The sequence below is a fragment of the Manis pentadactyla genome, chromosome 8, assembly GCF_030020395.1.
Source record: "Manis pentadactyla isolate mManPen7 chromosome 8, mManPen7.hap1, whole genome shotgun sequence".
NCBI lineage: Eukaryota > Metazoa > Chordata > Mammalia > Pholidota > Manidae > Manis > Manis pentadactyla.
Genome location: NC_080026.1, coordinates 108,691,252 through 108,708,077, shown reverse-complemented (window position 1 = coordinate 108,708,077; position 16,826 = coordinate 108,691,252). Strand labels below are relative to the sequence as shown.

Below are 16,826 nucleotides of genomic sequence, written 5' to 3'. Positions count from 1 at the left end.
TGTTACCTCTGGATCACCCCGAGTCTCTGATAAGCCTCCTGTCACCTCTGCAGGTGGAGCAGGGCCTCTGGGGACTCTTGGAGGCATAGCTCTGGACTGCTTCCCAGGGTCATAGCAATCACTTGGTTGCAAAGAACCCACTTGAACTCACACAGAGGAGAGGTCATACAAGGAGGTCTCTAGAGTAGCTCAGGAAATCCAAGGGAAAACCCAGGATGAGTAGGAACTCTGGCAGCTGGGTGGCCTCAGCCCCAGGAGCTCAAGGACCTTTGTCACTAGCACACTGGCTTTGGAGGGGCATTACCCTTCCCCACCAGCTCCCCCCATCCCTCCATGTGTACTGTTGACATTTCCTGACTTGGGTAAAGTGTTATGTTTCAAGTCTCCTGTCCTGCCACCAGGCTGCTGTCCCTGAAACCCCCAAACAGACATAGCAAAGCTCCCACAGCCTGGCTCCCAAATCTCTGTTAGTTCAAATTCTAGCCACAGGGCCTTTGATTCACACCTGCTGAGATGTCCACCACTCATCCAGCCAGCCTGGCTGGAGAGGAGGGCCTTAGCCTGGCTTGCAGATGCCCATGGCAGGGAAGGTTGTCAGAGAAGGGAGAAGGGAGTGTGGGGTGGAAGCAGGCCTCAGAAAGCTTCTCTCAGCCCTTGTTACACTTTGCCTTGGCCGAGACGCAGCCTTGGTTTCAGGGTTATGCCACAGGAGGGACAGATTCTGTTAGGTGTCCCAGCTCAGGTACGTGTGTGCCCCACGAGGGAAATGAGCAGGCCTCCGGGCTGAATCTGTCCTCAGCCTTCCCCGTCTCCCACTCTAAGTGCAACGGAAGGGGTCTTGGCAGGGAGGGGCTCCTCCCAGGCCTAGGGCTAAGAGCACTCATTCAGGAGTCAGGGTGGCAAGAGCATCTGTGACTAGGAGGGGACCGAGATGAGATCTGAGCTCACTAGTGTCTCTGCTTCTGCCCACTTTGCAGTGTGGCCGAGGATTCTCCCAGCAGGAAAACGGCCATTGCATGGGTGAGTTGCCTGCGGGTGCCATGGGATGGGGCAGAGGCCAGAGCCTCCCTGAGGAATATCAGCCTGAGCCGCCGCAGCAAGGCTCAAGGTGTAGATGGGGAGGAAAGGTGGGACGGGGAGCGTGTTGTTTGTCCCTGGGGCTCCAGATGCCAAGACAACCACCATGTCACTCGCTGAGGTGAAAGTGATGTTAGCAACCAGCAGGCTGAATCAGTGATGCTGGGGGAACTGACAGTGCTCCCCCGCCATGAGCATGGAGAGAATGAGCATGTGGAGGAGACACCCAACTGCCTACACAGTGCCCACAGGGAGACCTGGCTACTGGGCTGGGGTGGCTGGAGTGAGCACACATCTTCCATGGAGGTCTGGTAGCTTCAGCTTGGCCAGCCAGTGGGACAGCAAGCAAGGGGGCTGGCAGGCACAGGTGGGGATTGCCAGGGGGCATTGAAGCAAACCAAGGTGTGGAGTATGGTCACAGTACAGAAGGCAGATTGCAGCCTTGTGCAGGAATGGAGGGGAGCAGGGGTGCAGGTAGTCACAGCACTGACAGGATGGCAGCTCCATGAGGGCCCAATGACCTTCTGGAAGTCCCCCAAGGGCCTGGAGTAGGAGAGGGGCAGCCTAGAGACTCAGCATCCAAAAGACCCTCAACCCAGTGTCTTCCATCCCAATGACTGACAATGAGGGGTCAGGTCGAGGATGCCTCCAGCCCTTGAACCTTCAGGCAGTATTCGTCCCAAGTCCATGCTACACATGCTCCTCAGCCTCACACAAATGGGTTTGCTACCGAGGTACAAGAGGGAACAGACAGTCCCTGCCCTCAGGGAGCTTGGAGCCAATGGGAAAGGCACCCAAGTAAACAGCAGTGACCACACAGTGTGAGCAGGGCTGGGGTGGTGGAAGGGGCAGAGAGTGTGGAAGCACAAAGGTGGGGCTCCACCCCAGAGAAAGCAAAATCTAAGCTGAGACCTGAGGGTGATGAGGAATTCACCCGGCGAAGAAGGAACAAAGTGTTCTGATGGAGGGCACTGCAGGGGGTAAGGACCACAGGAGGGGAAGTGGAGGAGAACGGCTCTCAGCGTGGCTTGAGGAGGAAATTAGTCCCACAGCTCTCCCTCTCCCCATCCTGGCCACTCCAAACAGGCCATGCATGTACACAGAAATGTGTACTGCGCCTGAGGGACCCTGTGAGATCACCAGTCCAGCTGCCTCTTTCTTTTCGTCACCCAGCAGATGATGCCTCCTCCACCCCAGGCCCCATGCAGGGTGCTGGGGGTGCAGGCCAAACACCTGCCCTGCAGGGCATTCATTCCAGTGGGAGACAAGCCACAGCACGTGACCTGACAGCAGGACAGTTGAGAATGCTTTATAAGCAAGGCACTCTCTGGAGACTGTTCTCGACAGAGTAGTCAGGAAGAGGGCCTTTGGGATGAGACCTGAAGGATGAGAAGAGTCAGGCCAAAGGAAGGGCTTTTCTGGTGGAGAGAAGAGCAGGAAGTAAGGGAAAGGGAGGCAGAGGAGATTGCCCTGATTTGTGCGTGAGCAGCTAAGTGGATAATGTTAGTGCTGATTGAGTTAGGGAAGATGGGAACGGAGGTGGACAAGGTTTGAGGGCTGTGGACAATCTAGAGTTCCATTTGGGACCTACTATGTTTGAGATGCATGTTAGACAAATTCCTGAGTCCAGAGCCTGGAGAGGTTATGGCTGGAGAAAGGAAGACTGGAGTCATCCATGTATGAGGGAACACCTAGAGAAAGTGTAACAGGTAGAAGACCCAGGACCATGCCCGAGTGCTCTCAACTAGAGAGAAGGGACATGGCCAAGGTCACAGAGGGGGTGGGACAACAGAGCCTGAGCAAGGACTCACTGCCCCACACCTCCCGGGTGAGTGGCTCCCCTCGCTTTTTAGACACCAACGAGTGCATCCAGTTCCCATTTGTGTGTCCTCGAGACAAGCCCGTGTGTGTCAACACGTATGGGAGCTACTGGTGCCGGACCAACAAGAGGTGCAGTCGGGGCTACGAGCCCAACGAGGACGGCACAGCCTGCGTGGGTGAGTGGGGCCCGGCTGCAGTCCAGTAGCGAAGGGACACTGTCATCCCCTGAGGACTCTGGGGAGGCCCCAGATCGAGGTCCTGAGCTCCTGCTTTCTCCTGGCTGTATGGAGTCTCCTTAGAACCCCACAGGGTCTCCAGAGAAGACCATGGCAGAGGCTTGGAGAAGCCCCACCATTACTGCCACCATCTGAGGGGCCCCTGGGTGCTGCAGCGATGGCCATAGGACATGGCTTTTCTTATTTCTCCCCTTCTCACATTTCCTAAAACAAATGTTCCTACCTTAATGTCAGCCCATCTTTTCCTACCTGAGGTATAAACTAGCTCCTACTACTTATTTTGTCTGAATTTCTGAACTGGTATTTGTCTTCTTCCTCCCAAATGCCTCCCCCACCCCTTCTCCTTGCCCACCCCTTTTCTCTTTTTCCCATTTTCTGTCTCTTTGCCCCATCCTTTTTGCAGCTCAAGTGGCCTTTTTAGGTGGGTATCCTTCTGCTGCCTTTAGAATCTCTGAGTCTCTCTCTGGGGCCTCATATCTTTCTCTAGGCCTTGGACTTTGCCTTCAGTTATATGCACTTTAAATCCCATCAATAAAAGAAAAAAAAAAAAACTAACAGCCTTTGTGGAAAGCTAAATCTCTCCTGCTGCCTGTCTCTCCACGCCCAGTAGATTCTGCTGCATGCTCCTCTGAATGGACAGCAGGGGTGGCCATCTTTGAAAAGGGAAGCTTGGGAGATGCTGCTGCTTGTGTAACCTTAGTTGTTTGTGAAGCTATTCTTTGCATGTTTTCTCAGAAAACAGAAAAGGGAAGTCTCCCCTTTACCCCCTCAGTCTTTCAGAAGAATCAAGATAGTCCTGTCTTTTCTGTATCCTCCAGTGTCCTGAGCAGCTAATTTTGCCCTTAACAAAGATGGCTCCCCAGGTGGTTGCTTGCTCGGTTGATTTGACAGTGTATCAGGCACCTGCTAGTTTGGCCTGTGTTGTTTCTGCTCTGTGCGCCCTGACTTCCTGTGGCAGAAAGCCTGATTGGGGTTGGTGGTGATGATGGGAGGGGAAAGGGTGGTCCTTTGGCCCTCTTGATAAACATGTTAAAGTTGGAACTTGCAAAGTCTTCCAGCCTCTTTCTGGAGAAATTATGCCAATAAACTCTCTGCTGGATATTAGTGCCTAGCTGGTGAAAAACAAATATGCCTGGGGCAAGTAGATGCTGGATGGAAGGCTGAACTGGCAGCAGCCCTCCCAACGTGTGGCACTTGGAAAGCAAACCATGAGACAGGGAAAGTGTCTGCTCCGGGCATGAGCAATGGTTTGGGTATGTGCACCAAGGTTCACATTTGCTGTGGGATGTGGGAGAAGCAAAGGGTAGTACTTTAGGCCTTCTGCCTGGGGGAAGTCAGTTCTCCACTCTGAGCCCTCATTATCCCTACTCGAAATGACAAGAGAGCAGAGCTTGTGAACCCTAAGGGCCATTTCCTTTTAAGACCCCTCAGTGTGGCTGGACATAAGCATGACTAGTCTCAGGGTGCCCTGGTTTCTAGAAAGAAACTTGCAGCTTAATCGCCTCTGCAATATGCTTAGAAACCAAGAAGCTTCTGTAACCAGAGCACCCTTTGGGGGTGATGTAACACCATAGAATACTTTCACAACCAGCCTCAATTGAGAGGGTTTGTTATAAATCACAGATCTACTCTTCATGGAGAAAAAAATCACCCCAAGATGTAATAAAATCACACTTGAGAATGCAGCAAGCCTTTTAAAAGCATATTTAACAAAAAAGCCCTACCATTTGCTGATATAATAATAATACTCCCAATAAATCACAAAATAGGAATTTCTCACAGCAGGTGCTGTTTTTACACTCAGGACAGGAGCATAAATGAAAAGTTTAAAAATAAAAACAGCTACAATTTCACAGAAAAGCATATACCAACTTAAAAATAGATCCACTTCTGGGATGCCCACTCCTGAGTGTACTGACATAGAATTAAAGAAATTAAAGATCTGAAAGGGCCCCGGAGATGAGGCTCAGAGAGATGAAGTGGTGTACCCAAGGTCACAGAGCAGGCAGCCCCCATCACACCATCTTGCTGGGAGGGTGAGAGACAGAGCCCTCACTGTCCAAACTATTCCCTAGTCATTCTGGAAGCTGGTGCCTTTTAGGAATGGACAAGCGGCTGAGATGGTGAGATCAGTGAAACCCAAAACCCACAGAGGCGATGGTTCCAAATACAACCGTGAATGACAATTACCAGTGTCCATTGACTGCCCACACACAACAAGAAATAAGGGACAGGAAGCTAGTGAGACAGACTGCCAAGGACACCAGGAGGTTCAGATGACAGCAAACTTCAGAGGATGCCTTATACGTAATAACCACAAATCCCTGCATGTTGGGTTTCTTATAACAGGGTATATTTGTGGAGTTTTACCCTACTGGTTGGGTAGGACCAGATGAGTTACAAAGGGAAGTTCCAAATCCCTCCAGCGGCTGAGAAGAACACACCTACAAGATCCCAAAACCAGGGTAAGAAGGCTTACTCTGGACTCTACTCACTTATTCATTCATTCATTCATTCATTCATTCATTCATTCAACAAATATTGGTTAAGTATTTGCTGTTTGCCAAGTACTGAGCTAGGTTCTGGACATACAATGGTAGGTAAAAGTGACATGGTCACTGTCCCCACACTGTCTTCCTCCAGCCAGATGGGGGAGACCAGTGTGTGGGATGGGAGTGGGATTTGGAGGGGCTTCCTGACAAGTCTAGCTAAGTTCGTGGGTTGCTAGAACAGAAAGCAAGCTCTCTGCATTCTGTCACTCATATTCATTCAGCAAGGATCACTGAGAACCTGCTGTGTGACAGCACTGGGCCCCTCCCATGAGGAGTGTGACAAGATCCCTCCAATGAAGGGGTCCGGTTCCCTGCCCCCAGGGTGCTTGTGCTGGAAGAACTCCTGGGCTAAAAGATACAAGGAACAGGCAGGGACTGAACCAAGTCAACATGACCTGTCTCCGAATAACAAGGCATCCCCCCTGGGCCAGGAATCCAGGCTTTCTGAGCCACGTACCGGTTCAGTTCACTTACTGGTCTGTGTTGGACCCGCCACAGCTGGGTGGGCGCGGAGCCACCCTCAAGCTGGCCAGGCTCAAGATTGCTGTCTTCCTCTTCTCATTCTCCTTCCCCTGAGGCCCACAGGGACCTGCACCCTGGCCTTGGGCTTCTGAGCAGACAATTCAGCCTTTTCTCTGCCCCCCAGCCCCAGGGCTCCAGTGTTTTACACTGGACTTAAGTTTGTAACAGGAATAACAGATGCCCTTGGGGGCTAACAAATAATGGCCGGGCCTAGAAGGGATTATGCGAATGACGAAGGAGCCCCCTCTGCAGGGCCAGCAGGAAGGTGGGCCAGCGCTGCCAGAGCTTCCCATTTTCAAGAAAAGCCGAATAATAATAATAATACCATTTTTATTCTGCTCAAGAACATGCCTCTTCCCAGGAATGGGCCCCTTAAAATGACAATAATAGCTTACATTTAGTGAGTTCAGCGTGTCTGGGTCGAAATCTAAGCCCTTTACAAGAAGCAATTTGTCTAATCCTCACAATCCCAAGAAGAAAGTGATGTAATTACCCCGTTTACAAAGCTAAGTGGCTTGTTGGGGATCACACAGCTGGGACAGAGGCAGGGCTCCAGCAGGGCAGGGTGGCCCCCAGCCCCGGGCCTAAAGCTGCTCCTTCCTTGTCCATTTGGCGTGGCTGGCTGCGGTAGCTAACCAAAGCCACGGTCTCCCATCAGCCCAGGGTGAAGGGATGGGTGGGGAAGGAAGAAAGGGAGTCCCTGGAGGGCCTGGGATCCCCCATGGTCGTGCCCAAGCTGCGAGAAGAGCGGGTAGCACCCGTGTTGAGCCCCCTCACTGGCTAGCTTGGCTGGCCTTGGCCAGCACAGAATCGTGAATCACCCCTTGGAGCGTCCACTGCGCTGCCAACCCTGCTCTGGGGAGGAGCCATCCTGAGGGCCAAGAGTTTGGTTATGTGTCACTCTGGCTGCTACGGCCCCCTCCCAGGGTCTGGGCACCCCGCCCTGAGCAGCGTCGCCAGCCTGTACCCAAGCAGGAACGCCACTCCAGCCTCCAAACAGGGCTGCTGGTCTCTCTCCAGAGCCACACAGAGAGAGGAGGACAAACACTTCGCCCTTCAGAAAGCTGTCTGGGTTTTTCCAGCAGACTCCTGAATGATACCCCCATCCAGACTCTCAGCCCAGGAGGCAAGCCGAGTCCCTCCCTTTCTCTCCCTCCCCAGGGTCAGCATCATCTCTCTCTCCTCCCATGTGGGCCAGGACCCCAGCCACATCCTGTCAGGGGTTGGTGTTGTGTCTCTTTAGCAACAGGTGCATCCTAGGAGGAGGAAGGATGTGGGGCAGCACGAGCTGCTTAACTCTACAGGTAATGCCAACCCCTCCTTCAGCAGCTTGTCCTCTTAAGGAACGGCTATTAAACAGCCAAGTGGCCAAAGGGCAGGCCATCAAAGGAAAGTGAGAAGAAAAAAAAAACTCTCCTCAGGGAAAGGAGCTAACATTTATGGAATGCCTACTGTATGCAAAGAACTTCACATATGTGTCCCTTTTAATTCCCACACCCATCCTCCGCAATTAATGTTACTTGTCTATTTTATCACAGCTGAGGCTCAGAAAAAATAAGTTTTCTAAGGTCACATGGCTAATTAAGCAGCAAAAGCTGTGACTCAAGCCCACAGCTGTCTGGCTCCAAAACCTGTGTTCTTAAGCCTTAGGGGGTGCAATCTCCAGGAAACTGTACCAGGGCAAACTATTGAACCAGGTGTGGCTTGGCATACATTGCTTGGACACCTGCTCTGTGCAGGGCATTGTTCTAGTGCTTGAGATAGATAGCTGCGAACAACATTGGCAAAGATTCCAGAACGTCCTGGTGACATATAGCAGGCATTAAGCAACATCATAACGAAAGTATACAGTATGTTAGAAGGCAGTAAGTGCTGTGGGCGGAGAAGCATTAAGGCAGAAAGGAGTGCAGGAATGCCATTTTAAATAGGGTGGGTCAGGGTGGGCATTGCTCAGAGGCAGTTAAGACCTAATGTAGGTGAGCTGTCTCACTTTTCTCATCTTTAGAATGGGGATAATACCTACCTCCCAGAATTATTGAATTAAACGAGGTGATAGAAACACTTGACATGGTACCTAGCACATAGTCAGTCCCCAACCAATTAGAAATGTTACTAATATTAAGTAGTAAAGTTCAGGATGGAGCCTGGGTCTGTTCAGTGCCAAAGTCTATGTGCCTCCCAGCACAGCCTGCTGTGGCCCAGGTCGCCCAGGAGTCCACAGAGAAACTTCTGTGCCTTGCCCCTAAAATGCTTGTGTTGGAATAAATCCCAGGCTAAAAGATACAGGGGTGTGTTCAGTTAGTTCTCCTGCAGTGCCATTCCCCAAGAAAACAAACCTGAGATGAGGTAAAGCAAGCAGGGTAGGTGTGGCTTTGACTAAGGTGCACAGGGAAGGCACTGCCAGGAACTAGTCAACTGGCTGGGGACGTGGCCCTTGACCATCCCAGAATCCTAGCTGATTAAGTCCAGAGGGACCTGGGAAGTCATCGAGTCCTGCCCCATCCTTTTCAGATGTGGAAACAGGCCCAAAGAGGAGCAGTGACTTTCCCAAGGACCACAGCCTGGCTGGGGGTCCAGCGCCTGCCTGGGGCTCCTCCTCGCTCACTCTGCCAGCCTTCTTCTCCAGAAAGCGCAAAGTATTTCAGAAGCACAATTGTACCAACAATTTCTGAATTATGAGGGCAGGACTTGTGCTTCCATTGTACCCACACAGAATCAGAGTCAGGGTAAGTGCCCACCAAGTAAGCCAAGGAACCATGCTTGGGCTGGAGAACACAGCTAGGATTAAAGAGCTGCACACAGGCACCAGGTGCAGAGGATCCTGCTCAGCTGAGGGAAGGGAGGCTGCAGACAGGGACAGGAGGGTGGGGACAGAGGGGAATCTGTATCACCCCTTCCCAGGAAGTCCCTGCCCAGAACCTCACAACCCCACCTGCCTGCCAGAAGGAAGGCCCAGAATAGTCCTGTAAAGGTGACTCATTGCCCTTATATCCAGCCCCAGAGCAGCCATGAGGGATTTACCCCAGAATTATTTAATGCACCTGCACCCAAAAGATCTACAGCCTAACTCTCCCGCCACCCTCCCAACCCCAGACCAGGGAAGGAGAAAAGCACAGCCAATTCCCCAACCACGGCAAGGGGGTAAAGCTTAGGCTCTAGGAGGAGGTGAACCCCATATATATCTTCTCTGCACTTTCAGGTCCCTGGGCTCAAGATTTATAGGCCTTAGAGGTAGACATAGAGAGGGAAGGGGAGAAGGAAACCGGGAGGTCTCAAAGCCTTTCCCTGGTGCAGAAGATGTCTCGTGTGCCAAAATGCCACATTCTTCCTTAGAAAGCTGGTCCGAAAATCCATGGTCCTCCTCCCCTCCTCCCCTCCTTCCTTCCTTCCATCTTAATCAAAATTCTCTTTTCACCCTGAGACTCTGGGATCAGAAGGACTCAGGCTTGAATCCCAGACACTCTACTGCACACTCTGTAAGTGACCCTAAACAAGTGCTTCACCCCTCTGAGCCTCAGTTTTTTCATCCACAAAATGGAGGCATGACGAGCTCACAGAGTCCTGTGAGGCTTCAGTGAGGCACAACATGGAAGGCGCTCAGTGCAGTGCTGGGATTGAGAAAATGCAGGTGCCATTATGAAATCTGTTCCAGGCCCTTTATAATCTGCTGGTTTCACTTCTAGCAGTGGCCATGTCAGACCTGTAAGAATCCTTCCCAAGACATATCCATCATTCAGAGTTTCAAATGCAGAGTTCATTTGGGTCCTGGGCTGCTCAGCACCTTCCCTTTGAGGAGCTCCGGCCCTGTATTTAGATCTGCAGTGGGAAGCACAGGGCCAACGGGCACCCATCCATTCACCTGCCTCTCCAAAGTCTGCATTGATCCCAGGCCAGGCAGCCCTCTCATTCACCTCTGATCCATCAGTCATTTCCCTGTACCCATATGTGCATCCATCCACTTATCTACCCATCCATCCATCCACCCATAGTACTTCACTCTTTAGTGCCCCACGCCCAGAATTTCCAGACTTTTCAGCCCCACAAGGATTTACCCACCTTAGAATAATGGTGTTTAGGGAGCACTGGGCAGAGGCTGAGTGGGGCTGGGATGCACGCTTCCTCCCCTCCTTTCCCAGGACAGGTGGAGGTCATTTGTAGAGCCATAAGATTGCAGCCAGGTCAGCGTTATGGAAAGCAGCTGCCCAGCGCAGAGGATGGCCTGGGGTCACTGCCTCTACCCTTTAATTGAATGGTCAGTGACCTCTTGTAGTTGAATTGTATCGTTTGGTGACCACTTACCCACCTGCATCTGCCTAAGATGCTTCTGTGACCCCAGGAGCCTGAGGACTTCACATCTCTATCTTCTTGTCCCTTCCTGCCAGACTGTGATGGGCTACATTTCCCATTCAGTGGCAAAGGGTGAAGCCGTGTGACAGGCACCTGGGAAGGGAGGTGGTGGAAATGAGTAAGTCAAGATCCTACCCGAGAGTTTACGGAGTACCTGGGACAGAGGGAAGAAAGCCGTCACCATACAAGAGCTGTGTGTAACATCTCCCCTTCCAGGGCCTCACCCAGCACTGCTCAGGCAGTAGCTCATCCCCAATCAGTTTCCCTTTACAGAAATCAATAACTTGAATTACTCCAACATAACTAGCCCCTTCATGCCTCTGCAAAGCGGACTTTTCTGTGCCGCATTTGGTCACGTGCTCCTCTCTGGGTCTGGAATCTGTCTTTATGAGTCAATACAGGTAGAACAGTCTTGTCTGACTGGGACACACTGGCAGGATAAGAGTGGGATTTGGAGTCAGACACTTAGGTTCAAGTCTTTGCTCAGATGCTTACCAGCTGTGGGTGCTTGTCAAGCTACCTAACCACCTGGAACATCAGTTTTCTCATCTATAAAATAAGAGTTCAAATATAACCACCCACCAGAGTGTTGGAGCACTGAGTGGGATAATGTACATGTATTATACATAATAATGTACATGTAATAATACATGCCAGAAAGTTTCTGGCATGTATTAGGGAATCAGTGAGTCCTTGGATAAATATCTGTTTATTCAATCCAAGAATCTGAAACCTGGCTATTATAAATCTATATCATGAGGCCACTGTATAATGAGGTCCTAGTGTCACTTAAGCAATAATAATATCTTACACTGGAGAAACAGATTATCACTTACAAAGACACATTCTCATAATCCTCTCATTTTACAAATGACAAAACTGAGGCTCAGCAGAGTTCAGTGAACTACTGGGGGGTCTGTGGACTGGCTCAGCCCTCAGACTCCCTTCATTTCTTCCTCCTCGTCCATCATCAGAACTATAATTCCCTGTGCAGCTCCAGGGCACTACTCGCTTAGTCCTGCCATTCAGCACTCGCTGAAATGACAGGCCCTTTAAGTGGCCTCTTAGAGGAAGAGCTGCGAGCTCAGCACAGCCTGCCCCAGACACCGCCATGAGGACAAATCCTCCCACAGGGCCCTCCTGAGAAGGGCCATGTGGAAACCTCGGAAGGCTGCACCCCGAAAGGAAGGAAAGAAGCTGACATTACCAAAGTCCTGTATCATGCCAGGCACACTTGCAGCCGGTTCCTCAGTGACTCCTCAAAAGCAGTCGTTCTCAACCTTTATTTTTCGGTGAGGAGGGGTGTGTGTGTGTGTGTGTGTGTGTGTGTGTGTGTGTGTGTGTGTGTGTGTGTGTGTGTGTGTGTGTGTGTGTGTGTGTGTGTGTGTGTGTGTGTGTGTGTGTGTGTGTGTGTGTGTGTGTGTGTGTGTGTGTGTGTGTGTGTGTGTGTGTGTGTGTGTGTGTGTGTGTCCTTGGCTAAATCAAAACGTGAGTTGTTTTGAGATTTTCTTAGGCACCAAGGACCTTCTCTTTTGGAGACCCAACCCCTCGTCATATCAACATTTTCATATACATCAACAACCCACACTAAATTCACACACACACACACACGTGAGTTGAGTTGAATTGCAGTAGACTGACATTGTTATATGTAGATATGTAATAAAACATTAATTTCAATTTTGAGCTTTCTTTTCCTATTTTGGAGCCAATGAACTTTTGGGTAAATTTTATTGAAATGTATCAGACATTCAGAAAAGCACACAAATATGAAGTATTTGTAGCTCAATGGATTCTCACAGAGTGAGCACACCTGTGCAACTGGAGCTCTGCACAAGAAACACAACATCGTGAGCACCCAGAAGCTCCCACGGGTCCTCTTCCATTCACTGCTCCCACCCCAGGGCAGCTGCTTTCACAAACCAATAAACTTCTTTATTCAGGTCTTAGACATTTTCAGAAGCCTGTGAAAAGCTCATAGGCTCTAGGTACTGTCAAAACCAGGGGGTTCTCAAACTTCCCTTCACACTAGAATCTCCAGGGGAACTTAAAAAATCCTGATGCCGGGTTGTACCCCAGAACCATGCAATCAGAATCTCTGGGAACAGGACCAGACATCTGTGGTTTTTCTTGCACCCCACGTGACTTCACTCACAGCCAAGGATGAGAGCACCGGTCTAAGCAATTCTGTAATGTATCAGGATCCCCATTTTAATGACTGGGCAAATTGAGGCTCCTGGAGTCTCCACCATAGGCTATTACTGTCATGAAGCCTGAACAACAGTTCAGGTCTGAATTGGAGTGGTATTTGCATCAACCTCATCCTTGGTGATAGTAAAGCCCAAACCAGGTGTAGGTGCCGGGAACACTCCTCCCTGCCAGAGTTGTGGAAAAAGGAGGTGGGGTTTCCCAGGCTGCCAAGACCCCCAGGAGAAAGGTAGGACCCCAGGGTCTGGCCGTAAGGACCTAAAATCACTACCGACTGGACTCCTTTGCCCTGCACCTCTGGAAGCCACAGGAAACGTTCCTGCAGGTGGGAGCAGCTGGCTTGGAGGATCGTGGGGAGGCTCCCAGCAGCTGAGTTGCTCTGGCTGGGAGCACTTTGATTCTGGGGTGCAGTGCACAATTCTGCCGCTCAGTGGCACCACGATCTTATGTAAACCCTGTGGTTTTCACACACAGCCCTACCTTTGGCCAAAGAAAGCCAGAAAACAGAGAACTGGGGAATTGATGCAGGAACCACAGCCCAGAGCTCCCCGGGGCCTGTCCCCAGCTGGCAAAGGGGATTCGGGGACATGGCTGTGACCAGACCCAGGAAAGAGGCCATAACCAGCAGAGCAAAGCCAGGCCAAGAGAGCCACCCCTCACTTGGCTTCTCCCCAGCCCCAGCCCTTCACCAAGCTGCCTCTTGGGCCCCACCCATCCATAAGGAGTACAGCCCACCCACACTCCCATGATGCCCTGGGCTTGGAGGTACCAGCCCTCCCTGGGAGCCCAGTCACAGCTCCAAGCCCTTCCCTGGGAATCTGCCAAATCCTAACCCTAGGATGGCAGAGGACCTCAAGTTGCTGAAGGGTCTGAATCTATCATCTTCCCCACAGTTTGAAGTCAGGCTGCCTAGATTCACAGCCAAGCTCTACCACCTCCTAGTTGTATAACTTTGGACAAGTCACTTAACTTCCTTGAACCTCAGTCTCCTTATCTGTAAAATGGGAATAACAGTCAACACCACAGAGTGTTGTGAGGATTGAATGATGAATTCTGTAGTCTTAGCCTAGTGTCTGGCATACAGTAAGTGCTAAATAAATGTTAGCTACTACTGTTTATTTATTAACAACACTGCAAACAGGACAGACAGCATGAACCTACCCACATATTAAAAACAGTCTCCATTATGCCAACCTACACACATCCCAGCTTTGAACAGAGGCAACAAGCCCCACCCATCCCATGGCTCAGGCAAAGGCCCAGCTGCCCCTTAAGAGCAGTAAGTTCAAGCATGAAAGCCACCCAGAGTTCCATTCAACACCACACAGAAGGAATCCCCCAAACCCCCACCCAGAGGCATGAGCCATTGTCCCCACAGTCTGGTAAGATCCTCCCTTGGCCCTCAAACCTGAGCATGTGACTCTGGCTGCCCTGCAGCCTCAGACAACTTCCATCTGGGTGCTATCCCCATGTCAGAGTGAGCACTGGGTCAGAAGAACTTGGTTCTAAACTTAGCACTGTCATCAACCAGCTGTGTGACCTGGGGCAAATCACTCACCCTCTCTGGACCGCCATTCTGCCTCATTTAAATGACCCCAGACACAACCCTGTCAGGTTTCAACACCCATATACTTTCCTAGTCTTTAAAACTGAGTGACCAGTGTGATCCAACCCCTAACAGGGCCCAACGCAGGGCAAGAGCTCAAGAAATGGCTACTTCTCTGATCAATTCATTATTTACTTTTGACCTGGTTTCAGCCCAAGCTGTTCTCCCCACACAAAGCTGCAAGTGCCCCCATTAAGGCCCAGATTAGAGGATCCAGAGTGCCTGCCTCCCCACTAGACTACCAGCCCAAGTAGCAGGGTGTGTGCTGCCCACGTCGGTGTGCTGCCTCCTCAGGAACACACTCAGCCTTGCCTCCTTGGCATAAAATGGGTGGGCAACAGAGCATCCTCTCACTGTGTCCTGGGCCATAGAACTGGCCCCCCATCACCATGAGAGAGGAGCACCAGAGCCTCAAACTGGAGAAGTCCTTTTATTGGAAAAAGAAATAAAATAAAAGGTCACCACATCACCTGTGCCCAGCCATCCCATGAAACACGCACAGGTTGGACACAAGGCCGAACCACGCAGTGGGCCAGGGAGGACACAGACCTGTCCACGGGTCAGAGGGCCGCTGTGGAGCCCACTGGGCTGCTGTGCTCCAAGGGGATCCTTGGACCAGGACCTACTTAGGCTCAAGGGCTGGGCCACCCCCCAGTCCTCTGGGTAGACACCTCCTTTCCACACACTGCGCATGTATCCAAAAGAAAATCAGACCCCTCTTTGGTTCCAGAAAGCTATCTGCAGCGGCAGGTCTTTCCTATCTGCTCCTAGCACCTCCTGCCAGCTGAGGCAGGCAGCCTCTGTCCATCTTCAGGGCACCAGGTCAGGACTGCTTCCTTCCCAGCGGCCCCCTGGGCCTTGGCAGCCAGGGCCTCATTGGCTGGATACCCCTCTTTCCTTTCAAGAAATGAGCCTGCCTTTCGCCTGCAGGTGGCTGGCTCCTTTGGTCATCCAAGCAAGCCTGGAGTACACAGCTTTAGAGAGCCCCGGAGACTGGGCAGGCTGAATATGCAGTGTGTGTGGCCCTGCTATCTTGTTATGGGTGCTAGGAGAGGGGCACAGAAGGCTCCAGAAAGTTGGCTCTGCTCTCCTAGAACCCGAACTCCTCCACTGCTAGAACGTACACAGTAGAGTCACACGGTGGGGAGAACCTTGCAGGTGGGAACAGGCCACGTGGAAAAGCCAAGCTGGCAGCCCGAGGCAAGGGTCAAGGGGCTTTAGGACAATTATTTATAGGGAGACAGGCTGAACCCACACAGGGAAGCAGCTCAGACCATCACCTGTGAAGATAAGACAGGATACAGAGAGGAACACTGGCCAGGCAACCAAGGGGAACACACTTGTGCACACCCACATGCGCATGTGGAGTCTCTCACACACATGTGCCTGCCCGTGCACACATTCACTCACATACATGCAGCTTCTAATCTCAGGAAGTTGGCTCTGATTCTGGGGGTCAAACGCCCTGAGACTACATCTCTCCATGAAGCATTTCTCCAGACCTCCATGTACCTCTCAGCCCTAGCTGTGTGCCCGCAACCAGCACCCAATGTCCCACAAAATCTCAGAAGCTGTATGCTTCTCCGCACAGCCAAGATGGCCTCCAGGCTTTGAGTGAAGAACAAGAAGCTACACGTCTAGAAGAGGTCAGGAGAGGGGCAAACATCTCCCACCGCAGCGCCCAGAGACTGACCCCTCCCATCTCCCAGACCTCAGATTCCATGGAGGCAGGATCACAGGCAGGCAGAGGCCCTGTGGCGGCGTCAGAGAGAGCGAGCACTGGGAGATAGCCATAAGAGCAGGCCCCGAGGGAAGACGGTCCTGGCGGACATGGGATTTGGGGTGAGGAATCGTGCAGGATGGAATTCTGTGTGACAGACCAGGGGTGCTGGGAGAGGCGCTGCAGAAGAAAAGGGCCGTCCAAATTGTGTTGTGTTGTCCCCACCCACAGCCTTCCTCGGAGCATCTGGATCCGCGTGGCCCGGACCAGCCCCATCAGGAAACAGCCAGATCAGGTCAGGACGTGGATCTTCCTGCCAGAGGGGGGGGGGCGCGGCTGCGGACTCGCGGGGCCAGTCACCCCCCTCCCGCCAAGCTGGGCCCAGAGAATGGCTCAGAAGCGGGTGCTTTGGTAGCGCAGCCGCCGCAGGTCTGCGAGGCCCTCAGTCCGGCCGTACACCTCCCTGCAGGGACTCCCGGCCAGTCACCGGGCCCCGCCGCCGCCCCCGCCGCTGCTGCCGCTGGAGCTGCCGCTGCCGCTGCTGGAGCTGCCGCTGCTGCACCGGTCCTCGTAGATGGAAATCTCGATCTGCGGCCGCGTTAAGGAGCGCTGCGAGCTGCATAGCAGGGGCCACAGACCTGGGGGACAGAGGCCAGCTGGGGAGCGGGACGCACAGCCGGGCCGCCTGCTAGACTCTAACCCCGCCCAAGCTAGGGGGCGGCCCCGCCCAAAGCCCC

General features: G+C 52.2%; 1 protein-coding gene across 5 annotated transcripts in view; it reads left to right on the top strand.

Moving 5' to 3' along the window:
- The window catches only part of CRTAC1 (cartilage acidic protein 1), a 155,885-nt gene extending 139,086 nt beyond the window's left edge, over nt 1–16,799 (top strand). For 3 of the 5 annotated variants that reach the window (XM_036886496.2, XM_036886494.2, XM_036886491.2), the window contains 3 exons: nt 978–1,020; nt 2,931–3,074; nt 16,321–16,799. In XM_036886496.2, coding sequence (XP_036742391.2) covers nt 978–1,020; nt 2,931–3,074; nt 16,321–16,781 — 648 coding nt within the window. In that variant the 3' untranslated portion in view covers nt 16,782–16,799. Of the gene's footprint in view, nt 1–977; nt 1,021–2,930; nt 3,075–3,537; nt 4,240–16,320 lie in introns of those variants that run through there. The other 2 variants (XM_036886492.2, XM_036886495.2) reach the window with 2 other exon arrangements.
- The last annotated feature ends 27 nt before the right edge of the window (nt 16,800–16,826 follow it).